The sequence below is a fragment of the Lepisosteus oculatus genome, chromosome 4, assembly GCF_040954835.1.
Source record: "Lepisosteus oculatus isolate fLepOcu1 chromosome 4, fLepOcu1.hap2, whole genome shotgun sequence".
Lineage (NCBI taxonomy): Eukaryota > Metazoa > Chordata > Actinopteri > Semionotiformes > Lepisosteidae > Lepisosteus > Lepisosteus oculatus.
Window position 1 is genome coordinate 13713853 of NC_090699.1, and position 25373 is coordinate 13739225.

General features: G+C 48.0%; 1 protein-coding gene across 1 annotated transcript in view; it reads right to left on the reverse strand.

Moving 5' to 3' along the window:
- The window catches only part of LOC138238387 (protein-glutamine gamma-glutamyltransferase K-like), a 38366-nt gene extending 15308 nt beyond the window's left edge, over window positions 1-23058 (reverse strand). The window contains 8 exon segments of the mRNA XM_069188819.1: window positions 699-753; window positions 756-875; window positions 1343-1450; window positions 2044-2162; window positions 2983-3234; window positions 9045-9236; window positions 10911-11176; window positions 22849-23058. Of these exon segments, the coding sequence (XP_069044920.1) occupies window positions 699-753; window positions 756-875; window positions 1343-1450; window positions 2044-2162; window positions 2983-3234; window positions 9045-9236; window positions 10911-11175 (1111 nt within the window). The 5' untranslated portion in view covers window position 11176; window positions 22849-23058.
- Between the last annotated feature and the right edge of the window lie 2315 nt (window positions 23059-25373).

Here is a 25373-nt window from a genome sequence, read left to right on the forward strand (position 1 = left end):
AACACTGCACTGAGAGAGAGGGGTTCATACAGACACACTGACTGACTGGACACTCCAGTACAGTAACACTGCACTGAGAGAGAGGGGTTCATACAGACACACTGACTGACTGGACACTCCAGTACATTAACACTGCACTGAGAGAGAGGGGTTCATACAGACACACTGACTGGACACTCCAGTACATTAACACTGCACTGAGAGAGAGGGGTTCATACAGACACACTGACTGACTGGACACTCCAGTACAGTAACACTGCACTGAGAGAGAGGGGTTCATACAGACACACTGACTGACTGGACACTCCAGTACATTAACACTGCACTGAGAGAGAGGGGTTCATACAGACACACTGACTGACTGGACACTCCAGTACATTAACACTGCACTGAGAGAGAGGGGTTCATACAGACACACTGACTGACTGGACACTCCAGTACATTAACACTGCACTGAGAGAGAGGGGTTCATACAGACACACTGACTGGACACTCCAGTACATTAACACTGCACTGAGAGAGAGGGGTTCATACAGACACACTGACTGGACACTCCAGTACATTAACACTGCACTGAGAGAGAGGGGTTCATACAGACACACTGACTGACTGGACACTCCAGTACATTAACACTGCACTGAGAGAGAGGGGTTCATACAGACACACTGACTGGACACTACAGGAGGTCACACTGGTACCTGTGGTGGTGACGCCTGCGAAGACCCAGCACTGCCCATACTTGACCGGGACCCCCCCGACTTGTGGTACTGCAGCAGGATGTCCACACTGCCTCCCCATGCAGTGGGGGCTCGTCCACACAGATAGTCACCTGACCAGTTCCCCTCCAGCACCCCGCGGTCATCCAGAGAGTTAATCTGAGAGAGATGGAGAGAGGAGGTGTGGAATGGGAGAGAGAGAGAGGAGGTGTGGAATGGGAGAGAGATGAATGGAGAGAGAGGAGGTGTTGAATGGGAGAGAGGAGAGAGAGAGAGGAGGTGTGGAATGGGAGAGAGATGGAGAGAGAGAGAGGAGGTGTGGAATGGGAGAGAGGAGAGAGAGAGGAGGTGTGGAATGGGAGAGAGATGGAGAGAGAATGGAAGAGAGGAGAGGGAGCAGTAGGGAGAGGGAGGGAACAGGGATTCAGATGAAAGAAGAGGGAGAGGAAGAGAGAAGGATAGCGGACAGAGAGAGACACAGGCGCTTGTCAATTTACAGACATAACAGCAGGCTGTCAGTAATCCAGTGTTACAGCGCCCCCACTCCGTGTGCAGGCACAGATGGGAACTGCAGGTCTGAGTCAGAAAATACTAATATAAAAAGCAGAAGTAATCATGATTCTCACCAAGGCAGAGATGATTCTGACCACGTTCACTGCATCCCCGCGCCCTGAGTGGGGTGTATCACTCTTATCTAGCAGGAACAGACAGGCTTCCAGGACACCATTATCAAACTGAGAGAGAGACAGAAAGAGGTGAGTCAATAATAAAGCCAAATAGTTTTCTGATGGCAGCCCATGTCTCTACTGAATCCAGACTGTAAATGAATGGCTGGCTAGGAACAGAACAATGACACAACAGAGCCACTGACTGACACACTTATTGAACAACACTGACTGACACACTGATACAGGTCACTCCATCTCACTGTGTCACACTGACACACTGAACAACACTCTGACTGACACACTGATACAGGTCACTCCATCTCACTGTCTCACACTGACACACTGAACAACACTCTGACTGACACACTGATACAGGTCACTTCATCTCACTGTGTCACACTGACACTCTGAACAACACTCTGACTGACACACTGATACAGCTCACTTCATCTCACTGTGTCACACTGACACTCTGAACAACACTCTGACTGACACACTGATACAGCTCACTTCATCTCACTGTCTCACACTGACACACTGAACAACACACTGATACAGGTCACTTCATCTCACTGTCTCACACTGACACACTGAACAACACTCTGACTGACACACTGACACAGGTCTCTTCATCTTGCTCTTCGTCTCTCTGCCCTCACCTGCCCGTAGTTCCAGGTTCGCGCTCCGATCTGCTTGTCTGTGCCGTAGTAGATCATGCCAGTGTCGTTCAGCACATACTCCTTCCTCTCCTCTTCATCGTCGAGGAATACTGTGTCATCTAGGAATGACACACAGGAGTGTGGGTGTCTCTGTGCATGTGTATCTGTGAGGGTGTGTGTGTCTGTGTGTGTGAGAGTGTGAGTGTGTGAGAGTGAGAGAGTAAGAGAGTGTGAGAGTGTGAGAGAGTGAGAGAGTGTGAGTGTGTGAGTGTGTGAGAGTGTGTGGGAGTGTCGAGGTGCCGCTGTGCTGACCTTCACACCAGGGGTTGAACAGGATGTAGACGTCGCCCTGGGTGTGTGTGTGAGAGTGTGTGAGAGTGTGTGAGAGTGTGAGAGTGTGTGAGTGTGTGAGTGTGAGAGAGTGTGTGTGAGAGTGTCGAGGTGCCGCTGTGCTGACCTTCACACCAGGGGTTGAACAGGATGTAGACGTCGCCCTGGGTGTGTGTGTGAGAGTGTGTGAGAGTGTGTGGGTGTGTGAGAGTGTGTGTGAGTGTGTGAGTGTGAGAGAGTGTCGAGGTGCCGCTGTGCTGACCTTCACACCAGGGGTTGAACAGGATGTAGACGTCGCCCTGGGTGTGTGTGTGAGAGTGTGTGAGAGTGTGTGAGAGTGTGTGGGTGTGTGAGAGTGTGTGTGAGTGTGTGAGTGTGTGAGTGTGAGAGAGTGTGAGAGTGTGAGAGAGTGTGTGAGAGAGAGTGAGAGAGTGTGAGAGAGTGTGAGTGTGTGAGTGTGAGAGAGTGTGAGAGAGTGTGAGTGTGTGAGTGTGTGAGAGTGAGAGAGTGTGAGAGTGTGAGAGAGTGAGAGAGTGTGAGAGAGTGTGAGTGTGTGAGTGTGTGAGTGTGTGAGAGTGTGTGGGAGTGTCGAGGTGCCGCTGTGCTGACCTTCACACCAGGGGTTGAACAGGATGTAGACGTCGCCCTGGGCCTCATGGCTGCTGCTGGCCCTGACGCCCTGGCTGCTCGTGGACACGCTCAGCTGGTACCTGCTGACCAGCGCAGTGGCCGGGGAGTTCACCGACAGCTTGATCTGGCAGCCCGACTTCTCCACTATCTTGGCCTCCCAGCGGTTGTCTTCCAGCTCCTCAGCCAGCGGGATGATGATGTGTGTGCCCTTGGACACCTGCGGCACCGGACCTTAACAACAAACACACAGGACAGTACAGCAGGACAGTCCAGTACAGGAGGACAGTCCCCTTACAATAGGGGCTAGAGTCCAGTACAGTAGACCAGTCCTGTTACAATAGGAGCTACAGTCCCAGTACAGGAGAACAGTCCCGTTACAATAGGAGCTACAGTCCAGTACAGGAGAACAGTCTGTTACAATAGGAGCTACAGTCCAGTACAGTAGAACAGTCTGTTACAATAGGAGCTACAGTCCAGTACAGTAGAACAGTCTGTTACAATAGGAGCTACAGTCCAGTACAGTAGAACAGTCTGTTACAATAGGGGCTACAGTCCAGTACAGGAGAACAGTCCTGTTACAATAGGAGCTACAGTCCAGTACAGTAGAACAGTCCTGTTACAATAGGAGCTACAGTCCAGTACAGGAGAACAGTCTGTTACAATAGGAGCTACAGTCCAGTACAGGAGAACAGTCTGTTACAATAGGAGCTACAGTCCCAGTACAGTAGAACAGTCCTGTTACAATAGGAGCTACAGTCCCAGTACAGGAGAACAGTCCCATTACAATAGGAGCTACAGTCCCAGTACAGGAGAACTGTCCTGTTTTTTTATATCACATATTATAACAAAATGTACAACCACAAAGTGTAAAAATACAAAACAAATCACAGATGGGCAAAGAGGCAGACTAATAGCCCAGTTTTGTGATGAAGGAGTGACGTCTGTCAGTGTAGTTCTGTTACTTTTAAAAGAAGAGACACACCCTAATGTTGTGCTCTAATTACAGACCCTCACAACGGTGGAAATCCATCCTCCCAGAAACGTTCCCAAACCACACCCTGCTTCTACCTACAGGGAGTGTCTTAAAATAACACCAGTCTGTTATTTCTGGAATTTCTCTCAGAACATTCCCTGTAACTGGTTCCACGTGTTCCTGATAGCAGCCTGTGGGCTGCAAATGACAGGCAGCAGTTTTCAGTCCCAGTACCTCCCTAACCTGCTCTGGCTCTGTGTCCATGTCTCTGTCTCTCTCTCTGTCCGTCCCTGTCTGTCTCTCTCCTGCTCTCCCTCTCCCTGTCTTTCTCTCTGTCTGCCCCTCTCTCTCTCTCTGTCTGTCTCTGTCTGACTCACAAACTGAACCTCACACACGTGGGAGATATGTGTGTATGTGTGTAATTCTTATTACACTGTTTTTGTCTGTTTTTCTCATATGTGTGCATGTTTGTAACACAAGTTACAGTATGTATGCAACTCTTGTATGTGTGTAATTCTGTGTGTGTGTAATTCTGTGTGTGTGTGATTATCATGTGTGTGTAATTCTCGAGTGTGTGTGTAATTCCTGTGTGTGTATAATTTCATGTGTGTGAGTGTGTGTACTTCTCATGTGTGTGTGTGTAATTCTTGTATGTGTGTAATTCTTGTGTGTGTGTGTGGGTGGGTGTGTGTAATTTTCGTGTGTAATTCTCGTGTGTGTGTGTGTGTGTGGGGGGGGGGGGTCACTTTCCTGTCACCTACACATTAACCGGCAGGTAACCGCAGGGGGTAAGAGCACAATACATCTGCGGTTCACAAAGTTCAGCCGTTCTCTCCCTGCAGGAGGTCATGTGAAGCCGACTCTGGCTCCTAGTGTAGGAGTGCTTGTAAGGGAGGCAGCAGGATCACAATCAGGCTGGACTGACAGGGAAAACACGCAAAACAGAGCTGCAGGAATTTGCATTCTTCCACTGATAATAAATATTCCTTACATTTTCACAATCAGTTTCAGAAGGAGTACTTTCAGCCTAGTTCAGTCTCGTTGATACAGATACTGCCTGGACACTCCAGTACATTAACACTGCACTGAGAGAGAGGGGTTCATACAGACACACTGACTGGACACTCCAGTACATTAACACTGCACTGAGAGAGAGGGGTTCATACAGACACACTGACTGACTGGACACTCCAGTACATTAACACTGCACTGAGAGAGAGGGGTTCATACAGACACACTGACTGGACACTCCAGTACATGAACACTGCACTGAGAGAGAGGGGTTCATACAGACACACTGACTGACTGGACACTCCAGTACATTAACACTGCACTGAGAGAGAGGGGGTCATACAGACACACTGACTGACTGGACACTCCAGTACATTAACACTGCACTGAGAGAGAGGGGTTCATACAGACACACTGACTGACTGGACACTCCAGTACATTAACACTGCACTGAGAGAGAGGGGTTCATACAGACACACTGACTGACTGGACACTCCAGTACATTAACACTGCACTGAGAGAGAGGGGTTCATACAGACACACTGACTGACTGGACACTCCAGTACATTAACACTGCACTGAGAGAGAGGGGTTCATACAGACACACTGACTGACTGGACACTCCAGTACATTAACACTGCACTGAGAGAGAGGGGTTCATACAGACACACTGACTGACTGGACACTCCAGTACATTAACACTGCACTGAGAGAGAGGGGAAGGACGCAGGAGGAAACTGGCAGGGGGTTGGTGACTGTGGACGTGGCCCTGTGAGGAGCTGAGCTCTATAAATAGTGTCTGTGTCAGAGCAGGAGGTGCCGGCTGGTAACTGGATCCCAGACAGACGGCGAGACATCTGTCACCCAGCAGTGTCCCGCCAGCTCAGGGATCTGGGGGCGGGCGCTCGCGCAGGCCTGGAGCTGAGCCCCCCATTGCCCTGCCAGTGTCCCGAGCCCACCGGAGCAGCAGGGAGAGCAGAGGAGGGAGTGTTTGCTGCTCTGTGCTGATCAGAGGGCCGACACCCTGACGGAGGGGTCTGAGGGCGAGGTACACAGGGGGACAGGTCTCACTGATCAGGGAGCGGAGGACATAGAAGTGGAATAGAGCACAGTGCAGACTCCACCCTGATCTCACTGGGCTTTACTGTACTGTACTGTACTCTCACCCTGATCTCACTGTACTGTACTGTACTCTCACCCTGATCTCACTGGGCTTTACTGTTCTCTCACCCTGATCTCACTGTACTGTACTGTTCTCTCACCCTGATCTCACTGTACTGTACTGTACTCTCACCCTGATCTCCCACCCTGATCTCACTGTACTGTACTATTCTCTCACCCTGATCTCACTGTACTGTACTGTACTCTCACCCTGATCTCACTGTACTGTACTGTTCTCTCACCCTGATCTCACTGTACTGTACTCCCCCCTGATCTCACTGTACTGTACTGTTCTCTCACCCTGATCTCCCACCCTGATCTCACTGTACTGTACTGTTCTCTCACCCTGATCTCACTGTACTGTACTATTCTCTCACCCTGATCACACTGGGCTGTACTGTTCTCTCACCCTGATCTCACTATACTGTACTGTTCTCTCACCCTGATCTCACTGGGCTGTACTCCCCCCGTGATCTCACTGTACTGTACTGTACTCCTACCCTGATCACACTGGGCTGTACTGTTCTCTCACCCTGATCACACTGGGCTGTACTCTCACCCTGATCTCACTGTACTGTACTGTTCTCTCACCCTGATCTCACTGGGCTGTTAATGGGCTTTTATAAGGGAATCTGGTGTCCCTGAGTCTATAAATACTGTTCATACTGTTGAACCACGCTCAGAGTAAGTCTCCACAGATCTTCTGCTTCTCAGCAGAAGCCGGTCCAGCGCCAGGAACCCATGACCTCTTGACCTCCCCGCCGTTACCATGACAACAGTGAGCAAACAGAAAAGCAAAACACACACGTGCACACACGCGCTCACGCTCCCTCTCCGGTCTCTGCCCCAGTCTCCCTGCCAGGAGACGCCTGCAGAGCCGATCGGGACTCTGGGCCGGGAGGAGGGGGAGCGGCCCGTCTGGTCTCTGTGTCCGAGTCGCACGCGGCCCAGCCTTGAGCCTCACAGGGCCAGCGACTGCAGCTGAGCGAGCAGCCACAAGGAGGTCCAGCAGCTCACACCGCCTCAGCAGTACCAGCAGTAGTAAAGTAGCAGTAATAGTGGAGTACTACCAGCAGTAGTGTTAGTAGCAGTAACAGTATTAGGAGAGGTACCAGTGTTAAAGCAGCAGTAAAAGTATTAACAGCAGCAATGATATTAACAGCAGCAGTATTGTTAGCAGCAGTAACAGTAGTAAAGTAGCAGTAATACTGGAGTACTATCGGCATTAGTGTTGGTAGCATTGACAGTATTAGGAGAAGTACCAGTGTTAAAACAGCAGTAAAAGTATTAACAGCAGCTGTTAATAGCAGCAGTAACAGTAGTAAAGCAGCAGTAACAGTACTGACAGTAACAGCAGCAGTAATGGTAGTAAAGCAGCAGTAACAGTACTGACTAATAGCAGCAGGACTGTTAGCTATGGCGCTAGCAGCAGTAACAGTAGTGACAGTAATAGCAGCAGTAACAGTAAAGCAGCAGTAACAGTAGTAACAGTAAAGCAGCAGTAACAGTAGTGACAGTAATAGCAGCAGGACTGTTAGCTATGGCGCTAGCAGCAGTAACAGTAGTGACAGTAATAGCAGTAGTAACAGTAAAGCAGCAGTAACAGTAGTGACAGTAATAGCAGCAGTAACAGTAAAGCAGCAGTAACAGTAGTGACAGTAATAGCAGTAGGACTGTTAGCTGTGGCGCTAGCAACAGTAACAGTAGTAAAGCAGTAGTAACAGTACTGACAGTAATAGCAGCAGGACTGTTAGCTGTGGTGCTGGCAGCAGTAACAGTAGTGACAGTAATAGCAGTAGTGACAGTAAAGCAGCAGTAACAGTAGTGACAGTAATAGCAGCAGTAACAGTAAAGCAGCAGTAACAGTAGTGACAGTAATAGCAGCAGTAACAGTAGTGACAGTAATAGCAGCAGGACTGTTAGCTATGGCGCTAGCAGCAGTAACAGTAGTGACAGTAATAGCAGTAGTAACAGTAAAGCAGCAGTAACAGTAGTGACAGTAATAGCAGCAGTAACAGTAAAGCAGCAGTAACAGTAGTGACAGTAATAGCAGTAGGACTGTTAGCTGTGGCGCTAGCAACAGTAACAGTAGTAAAGCAGTAGTAACAGTACTGACAGTAATAGCAGCAGGACTGTTAGCTGTGGTGCTGGCAGCAGTAACAGTAGTGACAGTAACAGTAGTGACAGTAAAGCAGCAGTAACAGTAGTGACAGTAATAGCAGCAGTAACAGTAAAGCAGCAGTAACAGTAGTGACAGTAATAGCAGCAGTAACAGTACTGACAGTAATAGCAGTAGGACTGTTAGCTGTGGTGCTGGCAGCAGTAACAGTACTGACAGTAATAGCAACAGTAACAGTAGTGACAGTAATAGCAGCAGTAACAGTAAAGCAGCAGTAACAGTAGTGACAGTAATAGCAGCAGTAACAGTAGTGACAGTAATAGCAGCAGTAACAGTACTGACAGTAATAGCAACAGTAACAGTACTGACAGTAATAGCAGCAGTAACAGTAAAGCAGCAGTAACAGTAGTGACAGTAATACCAACAGTAACAGTAAAGCAGCAGTAACAGTAGTGACAGTAATAGCAGCAGTAACAGTAGTGACAGTAATAGCAGCAGGACTGTTAGCTGTGGTGCTGGCACACCGGCTGGTAATAGTAATAGCAGTATAGAAGCAGTCCCAGTAGTAAAGCAGCAGTAATAGCAGTATAGAAGCAGTCCCAGTAGTATAGCAGTAGTAACAGTATTGTATTTAGCCACAGCAGGGGAAGCAGTCACTATGGCTGTGGTTACAGCAGCACCAGTGCTTGTAACACTGCACATTAATTACTACCAGCCCATGAACAGCAATAACAATAATAAGCGTTAACAACAATAGTGACAGTGGAGAGCACTGACCGGTCTTGAGCTCCAGGAAGAGCTTGTCTGTGCCGGGGGTGAAAGGTCGAGACAGGGTGAGGAGGATCTGGAAGGTCTGTCCCCGGCGAATGATGAGGTCATCACTGTGGTACAGATTGGTGTGGTGCTCCTTGCGGTTCTGACCCGAGGGGGACTTCAGCAGGTCCACTGACACCACGGACAACGTCAGCTCTACACCAGAGAGAGAGGGGGGAGTTGACACACTGACGGTTTCCCCGGTGCAGAGACAGACAGGCGGTCCGCACTCCCATCCATCACTTTCTAACTGCATCTTCCAGTACAGAGCCACAGGGGAGCCGGAGCCTATCCCAGCAAGCAACTGGGCACACGGCAGGGTACCGCCTGGAGAGGACACCAGTCCATCACAGGACACACACACACACCCTGGACAGGACACCTGTCCATCACAGGACACACACACACCCTGGACAGGACACCAGCCCATCACAGGACACACACACACACACCCTGGACAGGACACCTGTCCATCACAGGAAACACACACACACCCTGGACAGGACACCAGTCCATCACAGGACACACACACACACACACACACACCCTGGACAGGACACCTGTCCATCACAGGACACACACACACCCTGGACAGGACACCAGCCCATCACAGGACACACACACACACCCTGGACAGGACACCAGTCCATCACAGGACACACACACACACCCTGGACAGGACACCAGCCCATCACAGGACACACACACACACCCTGGACAGGACACCAGCCCATCACAGGACACACACACACACCCTGTACAGGACACCTGTCCATCACAGGAAACACACACACACCCTGTACAGGACACCAGTACATCACAGGACACACACACACACACCCTGGACAGGACACCTGTCCATCACAGGACACACACACACCCTGGACAGGACACCAGCCCATCACAGGACACACACACACACCCTGGACAGGACACCAGCCCATCACAGGACACACACACACACACCCTGGACAGGACACCTGTCCATCACAGGACACACACACACACCCTGGACAGGACACCAGCCCATCACAGGAAACACACACACACCCTGGACAGGACACCAGCCCATCACAGGACACACACACATACCCTGGACAGGACACCAGTCCATCACAGGACACACACACCCTGGACAGGACACCTGTCCATCACAGGACACACACACACACACCCTGGACAGGACACCAGCCCATCACAGGACACACACACACACCCTGGACAGGACACCAGTCCATCACAGGACACACACACCCTGGACAGGACACCTGTCCATCACAGGACACACACACACACACCCTGGACAGGACACCAATCTATCACAGGACACAGATACACACTTGCACCAGTCACACTCACACCAGACACAGAGACATACACACCACACACTCACACCAGACACACACACACTGAGACACAGACACTCACTCAGACTATACTCACACCTCACACTCACATCAGACACAGCACACACTCAGACACACACTCACATCAGACACAGCACACACTCAGACACACACTCACATCAGACACAGCACACACTCAGACACACACTCACACCAGACACAGAAACACACACTCAGACACACACTCACACCAGACACAGAAACACACACTCAGACCAGACACACGCTCACATCAGACACAAACTCACACACTCTCACACACACACACACACACACCAGACACACACAAAGTAGGGCCAGTTCTCCCAGAATGAGCCCATGTGACCATGGGGAGACCACACACACAGCACCCCAGGTCGGGAATCGAACCCAGGGCCCCAGCGTTGACCTCTGCGCCACCCCGCGGCCCCAGTCTGGGTATTACCGTCCAGTTCCGTGCCCCCGGTGTGAGGGATGGAGGGCTTCTCGGTGTCGTCGGTGGTGGCGGTCTCGGTGACCTCAGCCGTGTCTGTCTTCCTGGCGCGGATGCAGGGACACAGCCTGTGATACCACCTGCGACGGCCCCCTGACCCCGCCTCCTCCTGCTGTTGCCCCGCCCCCTGGACAGGCTCCTCCCCCCTGCCCAGAGTGACAGCCGGCCATCGTCCCACTGCAGAGCGGTCCCGCACTGAGGCTCCCTCCAACGGCATTCTGGGAGAACACAGGGAGAAAAATACATATTAAGTGACAGTGGGATACTGTATATTATCACTGCACTGAGAGAGAGGGGTTAATACAGACACACTGACTGGACACTCCAGTACATTAACACTGCACTGAGAGAGAGGGGTTCATACAGACACACTGACTGACTGGACACTCCAGTACATTAACACTGCACTGAGAGAGAGGGGTTCATACAGACACACTGACTGACTGGACACTCCAGTACATTAACACTGCACTGAGAGAGAGGGGTTCATACAGACACACTGACTGGACACTCCAGTACATTAACACTGCACTGAGAGAGAGGGGTTCATACAGACACACTGACTGACTGGACACTCCAGTACATTAACACTGCACTGAGAGACAGAGCAACTACGTCACGTGATGTCAGTGAGTCAGTGTGGTCAGAGACTGTGTCAGTAAGTCCTCCCATCAGTTTCTACACAAGAAGTGTGAATCTCAGCCTTGAGCTACCCTGTCAGTGAGGTGCTATTTAAAGGATTTCCAGCGCGTGTCTGAAGAAGCGTTCAGTAGGGCAGTGCTAACTCAGGGACTGGTCGTGCAACACTGAGGCCTGTGTGAGTCACCATTGCGAGAGAAGAGGTCACGATGGGAGCAGAGTTCAGCGATTCGTACAGAGGTCACGATGATTCGCACAGAGGAAACAACAGGAGCAGAGCTCAGCGATTCCCACAGAGTTCAGCGATTCGCACAGAGGTCATGACGGGAGCAGAGTTCAGCGATTCGCACAGAGGTCACGACGGGAGCAGAGTTCAGCGATTCGCACAGAGGTCACGACGGGAGCAGAGTTCAGCGATTTAGCGAACGATGTACAGTGATGTCCCACTTCTGTGGACACCCCACTCAAAGCCCATTATAGTAATGGGGATCCCCTCCACCCCCCCAGTGTGATGATGCTCCAGTCCACTCACACACTCCAGCTCTCAGTGGGGAGGAGAGCAGAGTGATGAGGCCAGTTCAGAGAGGGGGGTTATTAGGAGGCCATGACTGGTAAAGGTGATTTTGGTGATTCCCACAGTTCCTGACAGAGCAGTGTTCAGTGATCCCCACAGAGTTCACGACAGGAACAGATTCAGTGATTGTCACAGAGGAGGTCCTGACAGAACAGTGTTCAGCGATTTCTGCAAAGGTCCTGACAGAGCAGTGTTCAGTGACTCTCACAGAGGAGGTCCTGAGAGGTCAGTGTTCAGTGATTCCTGCAGAGGAGGTCCTGACAGGTCGGTGTTCAGTGATTCTCTCTTCCTCACAGACACCCTCTTCTGTCTCTAGCTCATCCTTTCACAGTTAGTCGCTCCTGCTCCTCTCCCTCTCTCCTAATTTCCTTCTCCTCTCTCCCCTCTCTCTTCTCTCCTCTCTCCTTGTTCCCCTCTCTTCTCTCATCTCTCTCCCCTTTCCACTCTCTCTCCTTTCTCTCCCTCTCTCTCCTCTCTTTTCAGTTCAACTCAAGGTGCTTTATTAGCATGACCGATGGGTACAATCAGTGTCGCCAAAGCAAATGAAAGTAATGAAATTCACATTAAACAAAACAAAAAATAAAAGTAAAATCAAATCTACAGACATGTTACAGACATTTACAACAAAGACATATTATAAAATATTGACATATACTGTAGGCGGCTGGAGCATTATTGGGAGACGGACTCACTGTTCCTCAGGCTGTGACAGGAGATCACATACTGGGCTGCCAGTTCAACTGAGTTCCCTCCTCCCTCTCCCAGTAGGATTGGGACCCGTTGTGATTCTGGCAGGTGTGGGAACTCTGGGATTAGATTTCTGAATCTGGGGAAGAATGTTTCTCTAATCCCAGAGTATCTGTCACAGTGCAGTAGGAAGTGCACTCTCTCTCTCTCTCTCCCCCCTCTCTCAACTCTCTCCCCTCTCTCTCCTCTCTCACTCCCACGTCCCACCCAGCCCCTGTCTGCTCCCTCCCCTCTCTCCTCTCTCCACTCTCTCTCCTCTCCCACATTCCTCCCAGCCCCTGTCTCCTCTCTCCTCTCTCTCTCCTCTCCCCTCCCTCTCCATCATGTTTGTGTTGGCAGCACTGCTCTGCTCACCCTGTTCCACTTCAGTAAAATCTGTTTTTCTAGGGAAAACAACGAAATGCTTGTGGCCTCCTGTTGGCAATTGGAGAGAGACGAAAGAAATATGTGAGAGTGAGATAAAGTGAACCGGGAAAGGTCCCAGAACAGTGTGTCTCATAATCAAAGCATACCCATAGTGAGAGAAATAATAATACAGACTGCCTGGACACTCCAGTACATTAACACTGCACTGAGAGAGAGGGGTTCATACAGACACACTGACTGACTGGACACTCCAGTCCATTAACACTGCACTGAGAGAGAGGGGTTCATACAGACACACTGACTGGACACTCCAGTACATTAACACTGCACTGAGAGAGAGGGGTTCATACAGACACACTGACTGACTGGACACTCCAGTACATTAACACTGCACTGAGAGAGAGGGGTTCATACAGACACACTGACTGGACACTCCAGTACATTAACACTGCACTGAGAGAGAGGGGTTCATACAGACACACTGACTGACTGGACACTCCAGTACATTAACACTGCACTGAGAGAGAGGGGTTCATACAGACACACTGACTGACTGGACACTCCAGTACATTAACACTGCACTGAGAGAGAGGGGTTCATACAGACACACTGACTGACTGGACACTCCAGTACATTAACACTGCACTGAGAGAGAGGGGTTAGTATACTGATTGGATTTATGGAGTTGCCTCATAGTTTCTTCCAGCACTATTAGGGAGGTTAAGGGAGGTTGAGGCCAACAGATGTCTGACTTGCTGCCATGCAGGGTATCCCAGGAATGCAGCAGAAATACGCGTGTTCTAGCTGGAGGACATATTTCTGCAGTGTATAAATAAACGTCACAATCACACAGGCCAAAGGGGAACCACAGTGTCAGCCCGCGGGTTGAGCCCATCGGTCTGCCCTTCTGGGTTTATTCTGATTTTCACACCCAGTCATTCCTTCCCTGGTGCTTGTCAGCTCCTTCCAAAAGGCACTATGTTAAATTGTGCCTGGGTGTGATGCTGGTATTCCTGACCACCCCCCTGAGTCTGATCCCACCCTGCCTCAGCAGCCATTCGGACCCACCGCTGCCAGGAGCTTCAGTGCAGACTCCAGCGGGACAGGTGAGTTAGTGTGAGATTCTGTGACTGTTATCAACACATCTACAGTAAAGTCAGGTGGAGTTTCTGCACATCCAGAACCTGACTGAAGCGATCACTGACCCAACACATCCACAGTAAAGTGAAGGTGAAGTCTGAACACTTCCAGAACCTGACTGAAGCGATCATTGTCCCAACACACCTTCAGTAAAGTCAAGGTGAAGTCTGAACACTTCCAGAACCTGACTGAAACGATCACTGACCCAACACATCCACAGTAAAGTCAGGTGAAGTCTGAACACTTCCAGAACCTGACTGAAATGATCATTGTCCCAACACACCTACAGTAAAGTCAGGTGGAGTCTGAACACTTCCAGAACCTGACTAAAATGATCACTGACCCAACACATCTTCAGTAAAGTCAAGGTGAAGTCTGAACACTTCCAGAACCTGACTGAAACGATCACTGACCCAACACATCTTCAGTAAAGTCAAGGTGAAGTCTGAACACTTCCAGAACCTGACTGAAACGATCACTGACCCAACACATCCACAGTAAAGTCAAGGTGAAGTCTGAACACTTCCAGAACCTGACTGAAGCGATCATTGTCCCAACACACCTTAAGTAAAGTCAAGGTGAAGTCTGAACACTTCCAGAACCTGACTGAAACGATCACTGACCCAACACATCCACAGTAAAGTCAGGTGAAGTCTGAACACTTCCAGAACCTGACTGAAACGATCATTGTCCCAACACACCTTCAGTAAATTCAGGTGGAGTTTCTACACTTCAGAACCTGACTAAAATGATCACTGACCCAACACACCTTCAGTAAAGTCAAGGTGAAGTCTGAACACTTCCAGAACCTGACTGAAGCGATCATTGTCCCAGCACAACTTCAGTAAAGTCAGGTGGAGTCTGAACACTTCCAGAACCTGACTGAAATGATCACTGACCCAACACACCTTCGGTATACAATCCCCAGGCCCACTGTTATTGAACTATTGCATGTCTTACGACTTTGCTACTGTTTCGTTGCTACACAGTGCTGCCTTCTCCTTCTTCAGGAGTATCCACAGGAGTGAGCCTGGACCGTACCGAGAGCACCACTAACAGCACACTAACACCAGTCCACAGACCGTAACACCTTTTACTGCTCTGTCACTGCTTTACAGCTTAATGTATTAGTGCTTAACATAACGAGCACAAACACGCTCTTCCCCTGAGAAAACGTAAGGACCTGTACGACAGTGGGAGCCCATTTCTCGGAGGCGAAGTCGCAATGGATTCCTCTCTCCCGCGACATCGGCGACGTCAGGGCCGTCCGGCGGACAGGCCAGCGCTCCGGTTCCGAATCCTGCAGCCAGGCGGCAGGAAGGGCTCTCGCTGACCCGATCTCCACCTCCCGGGCTCGTCTGCCCCCGCCCAGGAGAGCAGCAGGCAGAGACCTCCAGCGAGGCGCCGGTCCCTCCCAGGGGCTCAACACACACACACACACACGCTCGCACTCACACACACACACACTCTCACACAGTCACACACACACTCTCACACACACACACACGCACACACACGCACACACACTCACACACACAGACGCACACACACACACTCTCACACAGTCACACACACACACTCACACACACAGACACGCACACACACACTCTCACATGCACGCGCGCACACACACACACTCACACACACAAACTCTCACACACACGCACACACACACACACTCTCACACACACACTCTCACACACACACACATGACCTGCGCCTCACCCAGGGAAGTCGGTGGTGTCGAAACCCGTGCAGGAGCTGCGAGCTGCCAGGTCATCAGTTCTCCCTCCCTGCCTCTTCCTGCTGGCCCCTGAGTCTGCAGCGCAGCGCAGCGCGGGCCCCAGGCGGGGGACTCCCTCTCGCCCGCCGCTCCTTGGTAGCTATTTGACTTGAGGAGCCGATCCAGCTGTGCCTGTGTTGTGTTTAACTGTTTTGTGTTAATAAGAACATCAGCAGAGGATGATCGGGGGCTCATTTTAACTGCCACACGCAGAGCTCTGGCTCACTTCACTCTGCTGTATCACACCCTGTACAGTATTAGACTATACTGTACTCTGCTATATCACACCCTGTACAGTATTAAACTCTATCGACTCTGCTATATCACACCCTGTACAGTATTAGAATATACTGTACTCTGCTATATCACACCCTGTACAGTATTAAACTCTATCGACTCTGCTGTATCACACCCTGTACAGTATTAGACTATACTGTACTCTGCTATATCACACCCTGTACAGTATTAAACTCTATCGACTCTGCTGTATCACACCCTGTACAGTATTAGACTATACTGTACTCTGCTATATCACACCCTGTACAGTATTAAACTCTATCGACTCTGCTATATCACACCCTGTACAGTATTAGACTATACTGTACTCTGCTATATCACACCCTGTACAGTATTAGACTCTATCGACTCTGCTATATCACACTCTGTACAGTATTAAACTCTATTGACTCTGCTATATCACACCCTGTACAGTATTAAACTCTATCGACTCTGCTATATCACACCCTGTACAGTATTAAACTCTATCGACTCTGCTATATCACACCCTGTACAGTATTAGACTATACTGTACTCTGCTATATCACACCCTGTACAGTATTAGACTCTATCGACTCTGCTATATCACACTCTGTACAGTATTAAACTCTATTGACTCTGCTATATCACACCCTGTACAGTATTAGACTATACTGTACTCTGCTGTATCACACCCTGTACAGTATTAAACTATACTGTACTCTGCTATATCACACCCTGTACAGTATTAAACTATATCGACTCAGCAATATCGTACCCTGTACAGTATTAAACTCTATCGACTCTGCTATATCACACCATGTACAGTATTAGACTATACTGTACTCTGCTATATCACACCCTGTACAGTATTAAACTCTATCGACTCTGCTATATCACACCCTGTACAGTATTAGACTATACTGTACTCTGCTGTATCACACCCTGTACAGTATTAAACTATACTGTACTCTGCTATATCATACCATGTACAGTATTAAACTATACTGTACTCTGCTATATCACACCCTGTACAGTATTAGACTATACTGTACTCTGCTATATCATACCATGTACAGTATTAGACTATACTGTACTCTGCTATATCACACCCTGTACAGTATTAAACTATATCGACTCAGCAATATCGTACCCTGTACAGTATTAAACTCTATCGACTCTGCTATATCACACCATGTACAGTATTAGACTATACTGTACTCTGCTATATCACACCCTGTACAGTATTAAACTCTATCGACTCTGCTATATCACACCCTGTACAGTATTAGAATATACTGTACTCTGCTATATCACACCCTGTACAGTATTAAACTCTATCGACTCTGCTGTATCACACCCTGTACAGTATTAGACTATACTGTACTCTGCTATATCACACCCTGTACAGTATTAAACTCTATCGACTCTGCTATATCACACCCTGTACAGTATTAGACTATACTGTACTCTGCTATATCACACCCTGTACAGTATTAGACTCTATCGACTCTGCTATATCACACTCTGTACAGTATTAAACTCTATTGACTCTGCTATATCACACCCTGTACAGTATTAGACTATACTGTACTCTGCTGTATCACACCCTGTACAGTATTAAACTATACTGTACTCTGCTATATCACACCCTGTACAGTATTAAACTATATCGACTCAGCAATATCGTACCCTGTACAGTATTAAACTCTATCGACTCTGCTATATCACACCCTGTACAGTATTAGACTATACTGTACTCTGCTGTATCACACCCTGTACAGTATTAAACTATACTGTACTCTGCTATATCATACCATGTACAGTATTAAACTATACTGTACTCTGCTATATCACACCCTGTACAGTATTAGACTATACTGTACTCTGCTATATCACACCCTGTACAGTATTAAACTCTATCGACTCTGCTATATCACACCCTGTACAGTATTAGACTATACTGTACTCTGCTGTATCACACCCTGTACAGTATTAAACTATACTGTACTCTGCTATATCATACCATGTACAGTATTAAACTATACTGTACTCTGCTATATCACACCCTGTACAGTATTAGACTATACTGTACTCTGCTATATCATACCATGTACAGTATTAGACTATACTGTACTCTGCTATATCACACCCTGTACAGTATTAAACTATATCGACTCAGCAATATCGTACCCTGTACAGTATTAAACTCTATCGACTCTGCTATATCACACCATGTACAGTATTAGACTATACTGTACTCTGCTATATCACACCCTGTACAGTATTAAACTCTATCGACTCTGCTATATCACACCCTGTACAGTATTAGAATATACTGTACTCTGCTATATCACACCCTGTACAGTATTAAACTATATCGACTCTGCTATATCACACCCTGTACAGTATTAGACTATACTGTACTCTGCTGTATCACACCCTGTACAGTATTAAACTATACTGTACTCTGCTATATCACACCCTGTACAGTATTAAACTCTATCGACTCTGCTATATCACACCCTGTACAGTATTAGAATATACTGTACTCTGCTATATCACACCCTGTACAGTATTAAACTCTATCGACTCTGCTATATCACACCCTGTACAGTATTAGAATATACTGTACTCTGCTATATCACACCCTGTACAGTATTAAACTATATCGACTCTGCTATATCACACCCTGTACAGTATTAAACTATATTGTACTCTGTTATATCACACCCTGTACAGTATTAAACTCTATCGACTCTGCTATATCACACCCTGTACAGTATTAAACTATACTGTACTCTGCTATATCACACCCTGTACAGTATTAAACTATATTGTACTCTGTTATATCACACCCTGTACAGTATTAGACTATATTGTACTCTGTTATATCACGCCCTGTACAGTATTAAACTATATCGACTCTGCTATCCCACATGTGCAGCATATTGTCAAAACATTTTTTTTTCTCCTCAGAAATATCGCTAGACTACGCCCTATGCTATCACGAACTGTGGGTGAAAAGCTGATCAACACATTTTTGTTCTCTTGAATTGGCTGCTGGAATGCTCTACTGGCATTGAACAAACTGCAGTATGTCCAAAATTCATCAGCCAGAATCCCGACCAGGTCTAGTGCAAATGATCACATTACTCCTATCCTGGAGTCCCTGCATTGGCTTCCGGTCAAATTCCGTGTGGACTTTAAAACCCTCATGCTCACCTATAAGGCTCTGCATGGCTTGGCACCTCAGTACCTGTCTGAACTATTATTGCCCTACTCCCCACCTCGCAACCGTCTCTCTTCTAATTCTGGTCTCCTTACTGTCCCCCAAGCCCGTCTACATTGTATGGGCGACAGGGCCTTCTCCTGTGATGCCCCCAAGCTCTGGAACTCTCTGCCCAAGGATATCAGAGAGTCACCTTCTCTAAACTCCTTCAAATCCAGACTCAAAACCTTCTTCTTCAGAAGAGCCCTTACTGAACTGGTTCCATTCTTCACCCCTCTGCTCCTACTATACTTAGTACCACCATCCAGCGTCTCCTCTGTGTATTGTAATTTTGTTTTATCTTGTGTATTCTGCTTATTTATTGTTGTTTTGAGAAGCCACCTTTAAAGCCACTATATAAATTCAAGTTTATTATAATTATTATTATTATTATCACACCCTGTACAGTATTAAACTACTGTACTCTGCTATATCACACCATGTAGATTATTATGCTACACTGACTCTGTTACTGTATATCACACACTGTACAGTATTAACCTATATTATACTCTGCTATATCATACCCTGTACAGTAATAAACTATACTGTACTCTGCTATATCACACCTTACAGTAATAAACTATATTGACTCTGCTATATCACAACCTGTACAGTATTATGCTACATTGACTCTGCTATATCACACACTGTAGAGTATTAACCCACAGTATATGGCACTCTGCTATATCACACCCTGTACAGTAATAAACTATACTGTACTCTGCTTTATCACACCCTGTACAGTAATAAACTATATTGGCTCTGCTATATCACAACCTGTACAGTATTATGCTACATTGACTCTGCTGTATCACACACTGTACATTATTAACCTACTGTATATGGCACTCTGCTATATCACACCCTGTACAGTAATAAACTATATTGACTCTGCTATATAACAACCTGTACAGTATTAACCTATACTGCACTCTGCTATATCACACCCTGTACAGTAATAAACTATATTGGCTCTGCTATATCACAACCTGTACAGTATTATGCTACATTGACTCTGCTGTATCACACACTGTACATTATTAACCTACTGTATATGGCACTCTGCTATATCACACCCTGTACAGTAATAAACTATATTGACTCTGCTATATAACAACCTGTACAGTATTAACCTATACTGCACTCTGGTAAATCACACCCTGTACAGTATTAAACTCTACTGACTCTGCTATATAATACCATGTAGAGTATTAAACTATATTGCACTCTGCTATATTACACCCTGTACAGTATTATGCTACATTGACTCTGCTGTATCACACCCTGTACAGTATTATGCTACTATAACAGTATAACACCAACACTCTCCTCTCTCACACTAGAGTCACAACACCAAGACACACTGCTGCTCAGAGCTCTGTCACTGCTCCTGCAACAGTATAACACCAACACTCTCCTCTCTCACACTAGAGTCACAACACCAAGACACACTGCTGCTCAGGACTCTGTCACTGCTCCTGCAACAGTATAACACCCACACTCCTCTCTCACACTAGAGTCACAACACCAAGACACACTGCTGCTCAGGACTCTGTCACTGCTCCTGCAACAGTATAACACCCACACTCTCCTCTCTCACACTAGAGTCACAACACCAAGACACACTGCTGCTCAGGACTCTGTCACTGCTCCTGCAACAGTATAACACCCACACTCTCCTCTCTCACACTAGAGTCACAACACCAAGACACACTGCTGCTCAGGGCTCTGTCACTGCTCCTGCAACAGTATAACACCCACACTCCTCTCTCTCACTAGAGTCACAACACCAAGACACACTGCTGCTCAGGACTCTGTCACTGCTCCTGCAACAGTATAACACCCACACTCTCCTCTCTCACACTAGAGTCACAACACCAAGACACACTGCTGCTCAGGGCTCTGTCACTGCTCCTGCAACAGTATAACACCCACACTCTCCTCTCTCACACTAGAGTCACAACACCAAGACACACTGCTGCTCAGAGCTCTGTCACTGCTCCTGCAACAGTATAACACCCACACTCTCCTCTCTCACACTAGAGTCACAACACCAAGACACACTGCTGCTCAGAGCTCTGTCACTGCTCCTGCAACAGTATAACACCCACACTCCTCTCTCACACTAGAGTCACAACACCAAGACACACTGCTGCTCAGGGCTCTGTCACTGCTCCTGCAACAGTATAACACCCACACTCTCCTCTCTCACACTAGAGTCACAACACCAAGACACACTGCTGCTCAGAGCTCTGTCACTGCTCCTGCAACAGTATAACACCCACACTCCTCTCTCACACTAGAGTCACAACACCAAGACACACTGCTGCTCAGGGCTCTGTCACTGCTCCTGCAACAGTATAACACCCACACTCCTCTCTCACACTAGAGTCACAACACCAAGACACACTGCTGCTCAGGGCTCTGTCACTGCTCCTGCAACAGTATAACACCCACACTCCTCTCTCACACTAGAGTCACAACACCAAGACACACTGCTGCTCAGGGCTCTGTCACTGCTCCTGCAACAGTATAACACCCACACTCTCCTCTCTCACACTAGAGTCACAACACCAAGACACACTGCTGCTCAGGGCTCTGTCACTGCTCCTGCAACAGTATAACACCCACACTCCTCTCTCACACTAGAGTCACAACACCAAGACACACTGCTGCTCAGGGCTCTGTCACTGCTCCTGCAACAGTATAACACCCACACTCTCCTCTCTCACACTAGAGTCACAACACCAAGACACACTGCTGCTCAGAGCTCTGTCACTGCTCCTGCAACAGTATAACACCCACACTCTCCTCTCTCACACTAGAGTCACAACACCAAGACACACTGCTGCTCAGGGCTCTGTCACTGCTCCTGCAACAGTATAACACCAACACTCTCCTCTCTCACACTAGAGTCACAACACCAAGACACACTGCTGCTCAGGGCTCTGTCACTGCTCCTGCAACAGTATAACACCCACACTCTCCTCTCTCACACTAGAGTCACAACACCAAGACACACTGCTGCCTAGGACACTGTCACTGGTACTGAAAAAAAGGAGATACAGCCACACTCTCCTCACACACACTAGGAGTTACGATACAAACTTACCTTTTCTGCCTTGATCTTCTTTCTGGAAGTGCACCAGAAATAAAGTTTTAAGTCTGACAGAAGCAGAGTACAATTTGTGTTCCTAAACAAGCGCCTCTTGTTTGCCTTTTTCGTTTGTCTTTCTCCTGCTCTCGCCCTGCCGGTCCTGCTTGCTCTCTCTGAGTCGCTGCAGATGGTATTTAAAGACCGTCAGGCAGTCCCAGAACTATGTGAGCGCTGAGAGGGGAAGGAATGTTTCAAGAAGGCATGAAACACTCCCCCAGCCTCTCCCCCTGTCCCCTCCCTCCCTCTCTCGCCCCTCCCTCCCTCTCTCTCCCTGCTCCCTGAATATAAACCATAGCCCCTAATGTCATTTACATAAAAACGTTCATTAACACTGCACTGAGAGAGAGGGGTTAATACAGACACACTGACTGGACACTCCAGTACATTAACACTGCACTGAGAGAGAGGGGTTAATACAGACACACTGACTGACTGGACACTCCAGTACATTAACACTGCACTGAGAGAGAGGGGTTCATACAGACACACTGACTGGACACTCCAGTACATTAACACTGCACTGAGAGAGAGGGGTTCATACAGACACACTGACTGGACACTCCAGTACATTAACACTGCACTGAGAGAGAGGGGTTCATACAGACACACTGACTGGACACTCCAGTACATGAACACTGCACTGAGAGAGAGGGGTTCATACAGACACACTGACTGGACACTCCAGTACATTAACACTGCACTGAGAGAGAGGGGTTCATACAGACACACTGACTGGACACTCCAGTACATTAACACTGCACTGAGAGAGAGGGGTTCATACAGACACACTGACTGACTGGACACTCCAGTACATTAACACTGCACTGAGAGAGAGGAGTTCATACAGACACCCTGACTGACTGGACACTCCAGTACATTAACACTGCACTGAGAGAGAGGGGTTCATACAGACACCCTGACTGACTGGACACTCCAGTACATTAACACTGCACTGAGAGAGAGGGGTTCATACAGACACCCTGACTGACTGGACACTCCAGTACATTAACACTGCACTGAGAGAGAGGGGTTCATACAGACACACTGACTGGACACTCCAGTACATTAACACTGCACTGAGAGAGAGGGGTTCATACAGACACACTGACTGGACACTCCAGTACATTAACACTGCACTGAGAGAGAGGGGTTCATACAGACACACTGACTGACTGGACACTCCAGTACATTAACACTGCACTGAGAGAGAGGGGTTCATACAGACACACTGACTGACTGGACACTCCAGTACATTAACACTGCACTGAGAGAGAGGGGTTCATACAGACACACTGACTGACTGGACACTCCAGTACATTAACACTGCACTGAGAGAGAGGGGTTCATACAGACACACTGACTGACTGGACACTCCAGTACATTAACACTGCACTGAGAGAGAGGGGTTCATACAGACACACTGACTGACTGGACACTCCAGTACATTAACACTGCACTGAGAGAGAGGGGTTCATACTGACACACTGACTGGACACTCCAGTACATTAACACTGCACTGAGAGAGAGGAAGTGAGAGGCAGAGAGGAAATCTTGTAGAGGAGTGAAATGTATCAGAGGTTGTGCGCTGCGAGAGACCGGAAGGCGGGGGTGATGGAGTTGGGGGTGGGGTAGTATCACACTGCTCTGGGGATTCTATTCTTTCACTTCTCAGTGGTGAAAAGTTCACAAACTGTCCTGTCAGAGTTGCGGAATCTTGTTTGCTTTTCTAGTGGTACAGAATCAGGAGGTGCAGCTCTGTGCAGAGTGGCTCAGTTCGATGACACCCAGGGCTGCTGATGTAGCTCACAGGCGTAAGAGAACTACAGTGTGTAGTTTAGCAAAAGTACGCTGCAGTACAGCTGCACTGTTAAACATGTCAATATGGTCATAGCTCACTTTTGTTCATACTGTAATGTCACTGCGTTAATGTTAGTGCCCTGCATTGCTTTTGTGCAATAGTACTACAAATAGTATACTCTGCTATACCCTACAATACTATACTAATGGAGTATAGAATAGAGAGGGTCAGTACACTGTCTTACCATACTACAGTGAGATTAGTTCAGGTGGGTAGCTGCATCAGCATGCGTAGGCTACAAAAGAACAAGTAAAAGGTCTATTCCAAACTCAAAAGAGAAGCGAGAAAACAGTACTATAGTGAGTGTAGTGAGGTTCAGTACAGTGAGTGGGATCAGTATAGTGAGTGTAGTGAGGTTCAGTACAGTGTGTGACATTACTATAGTGAGTGTAGTGAGGTTCAGTACAGTGTATTACAGCACTATAGTGAGATCAGTATAGTGAGTGTAGTGAGGTTCAGTACAGTGAGTGAGATCAGTATAGTGAGTGTAGTGAGGTTCAGTACAGTGTGTGACATTACTATAGTGAGATTAGTATAGTGAGTGTAGTGAGATTCAGTACAGTGTGTTCAGTACAGTGTGCACTATAGTGAGATCAGTATAGTGAGTGTAGTGAGGTTCAGT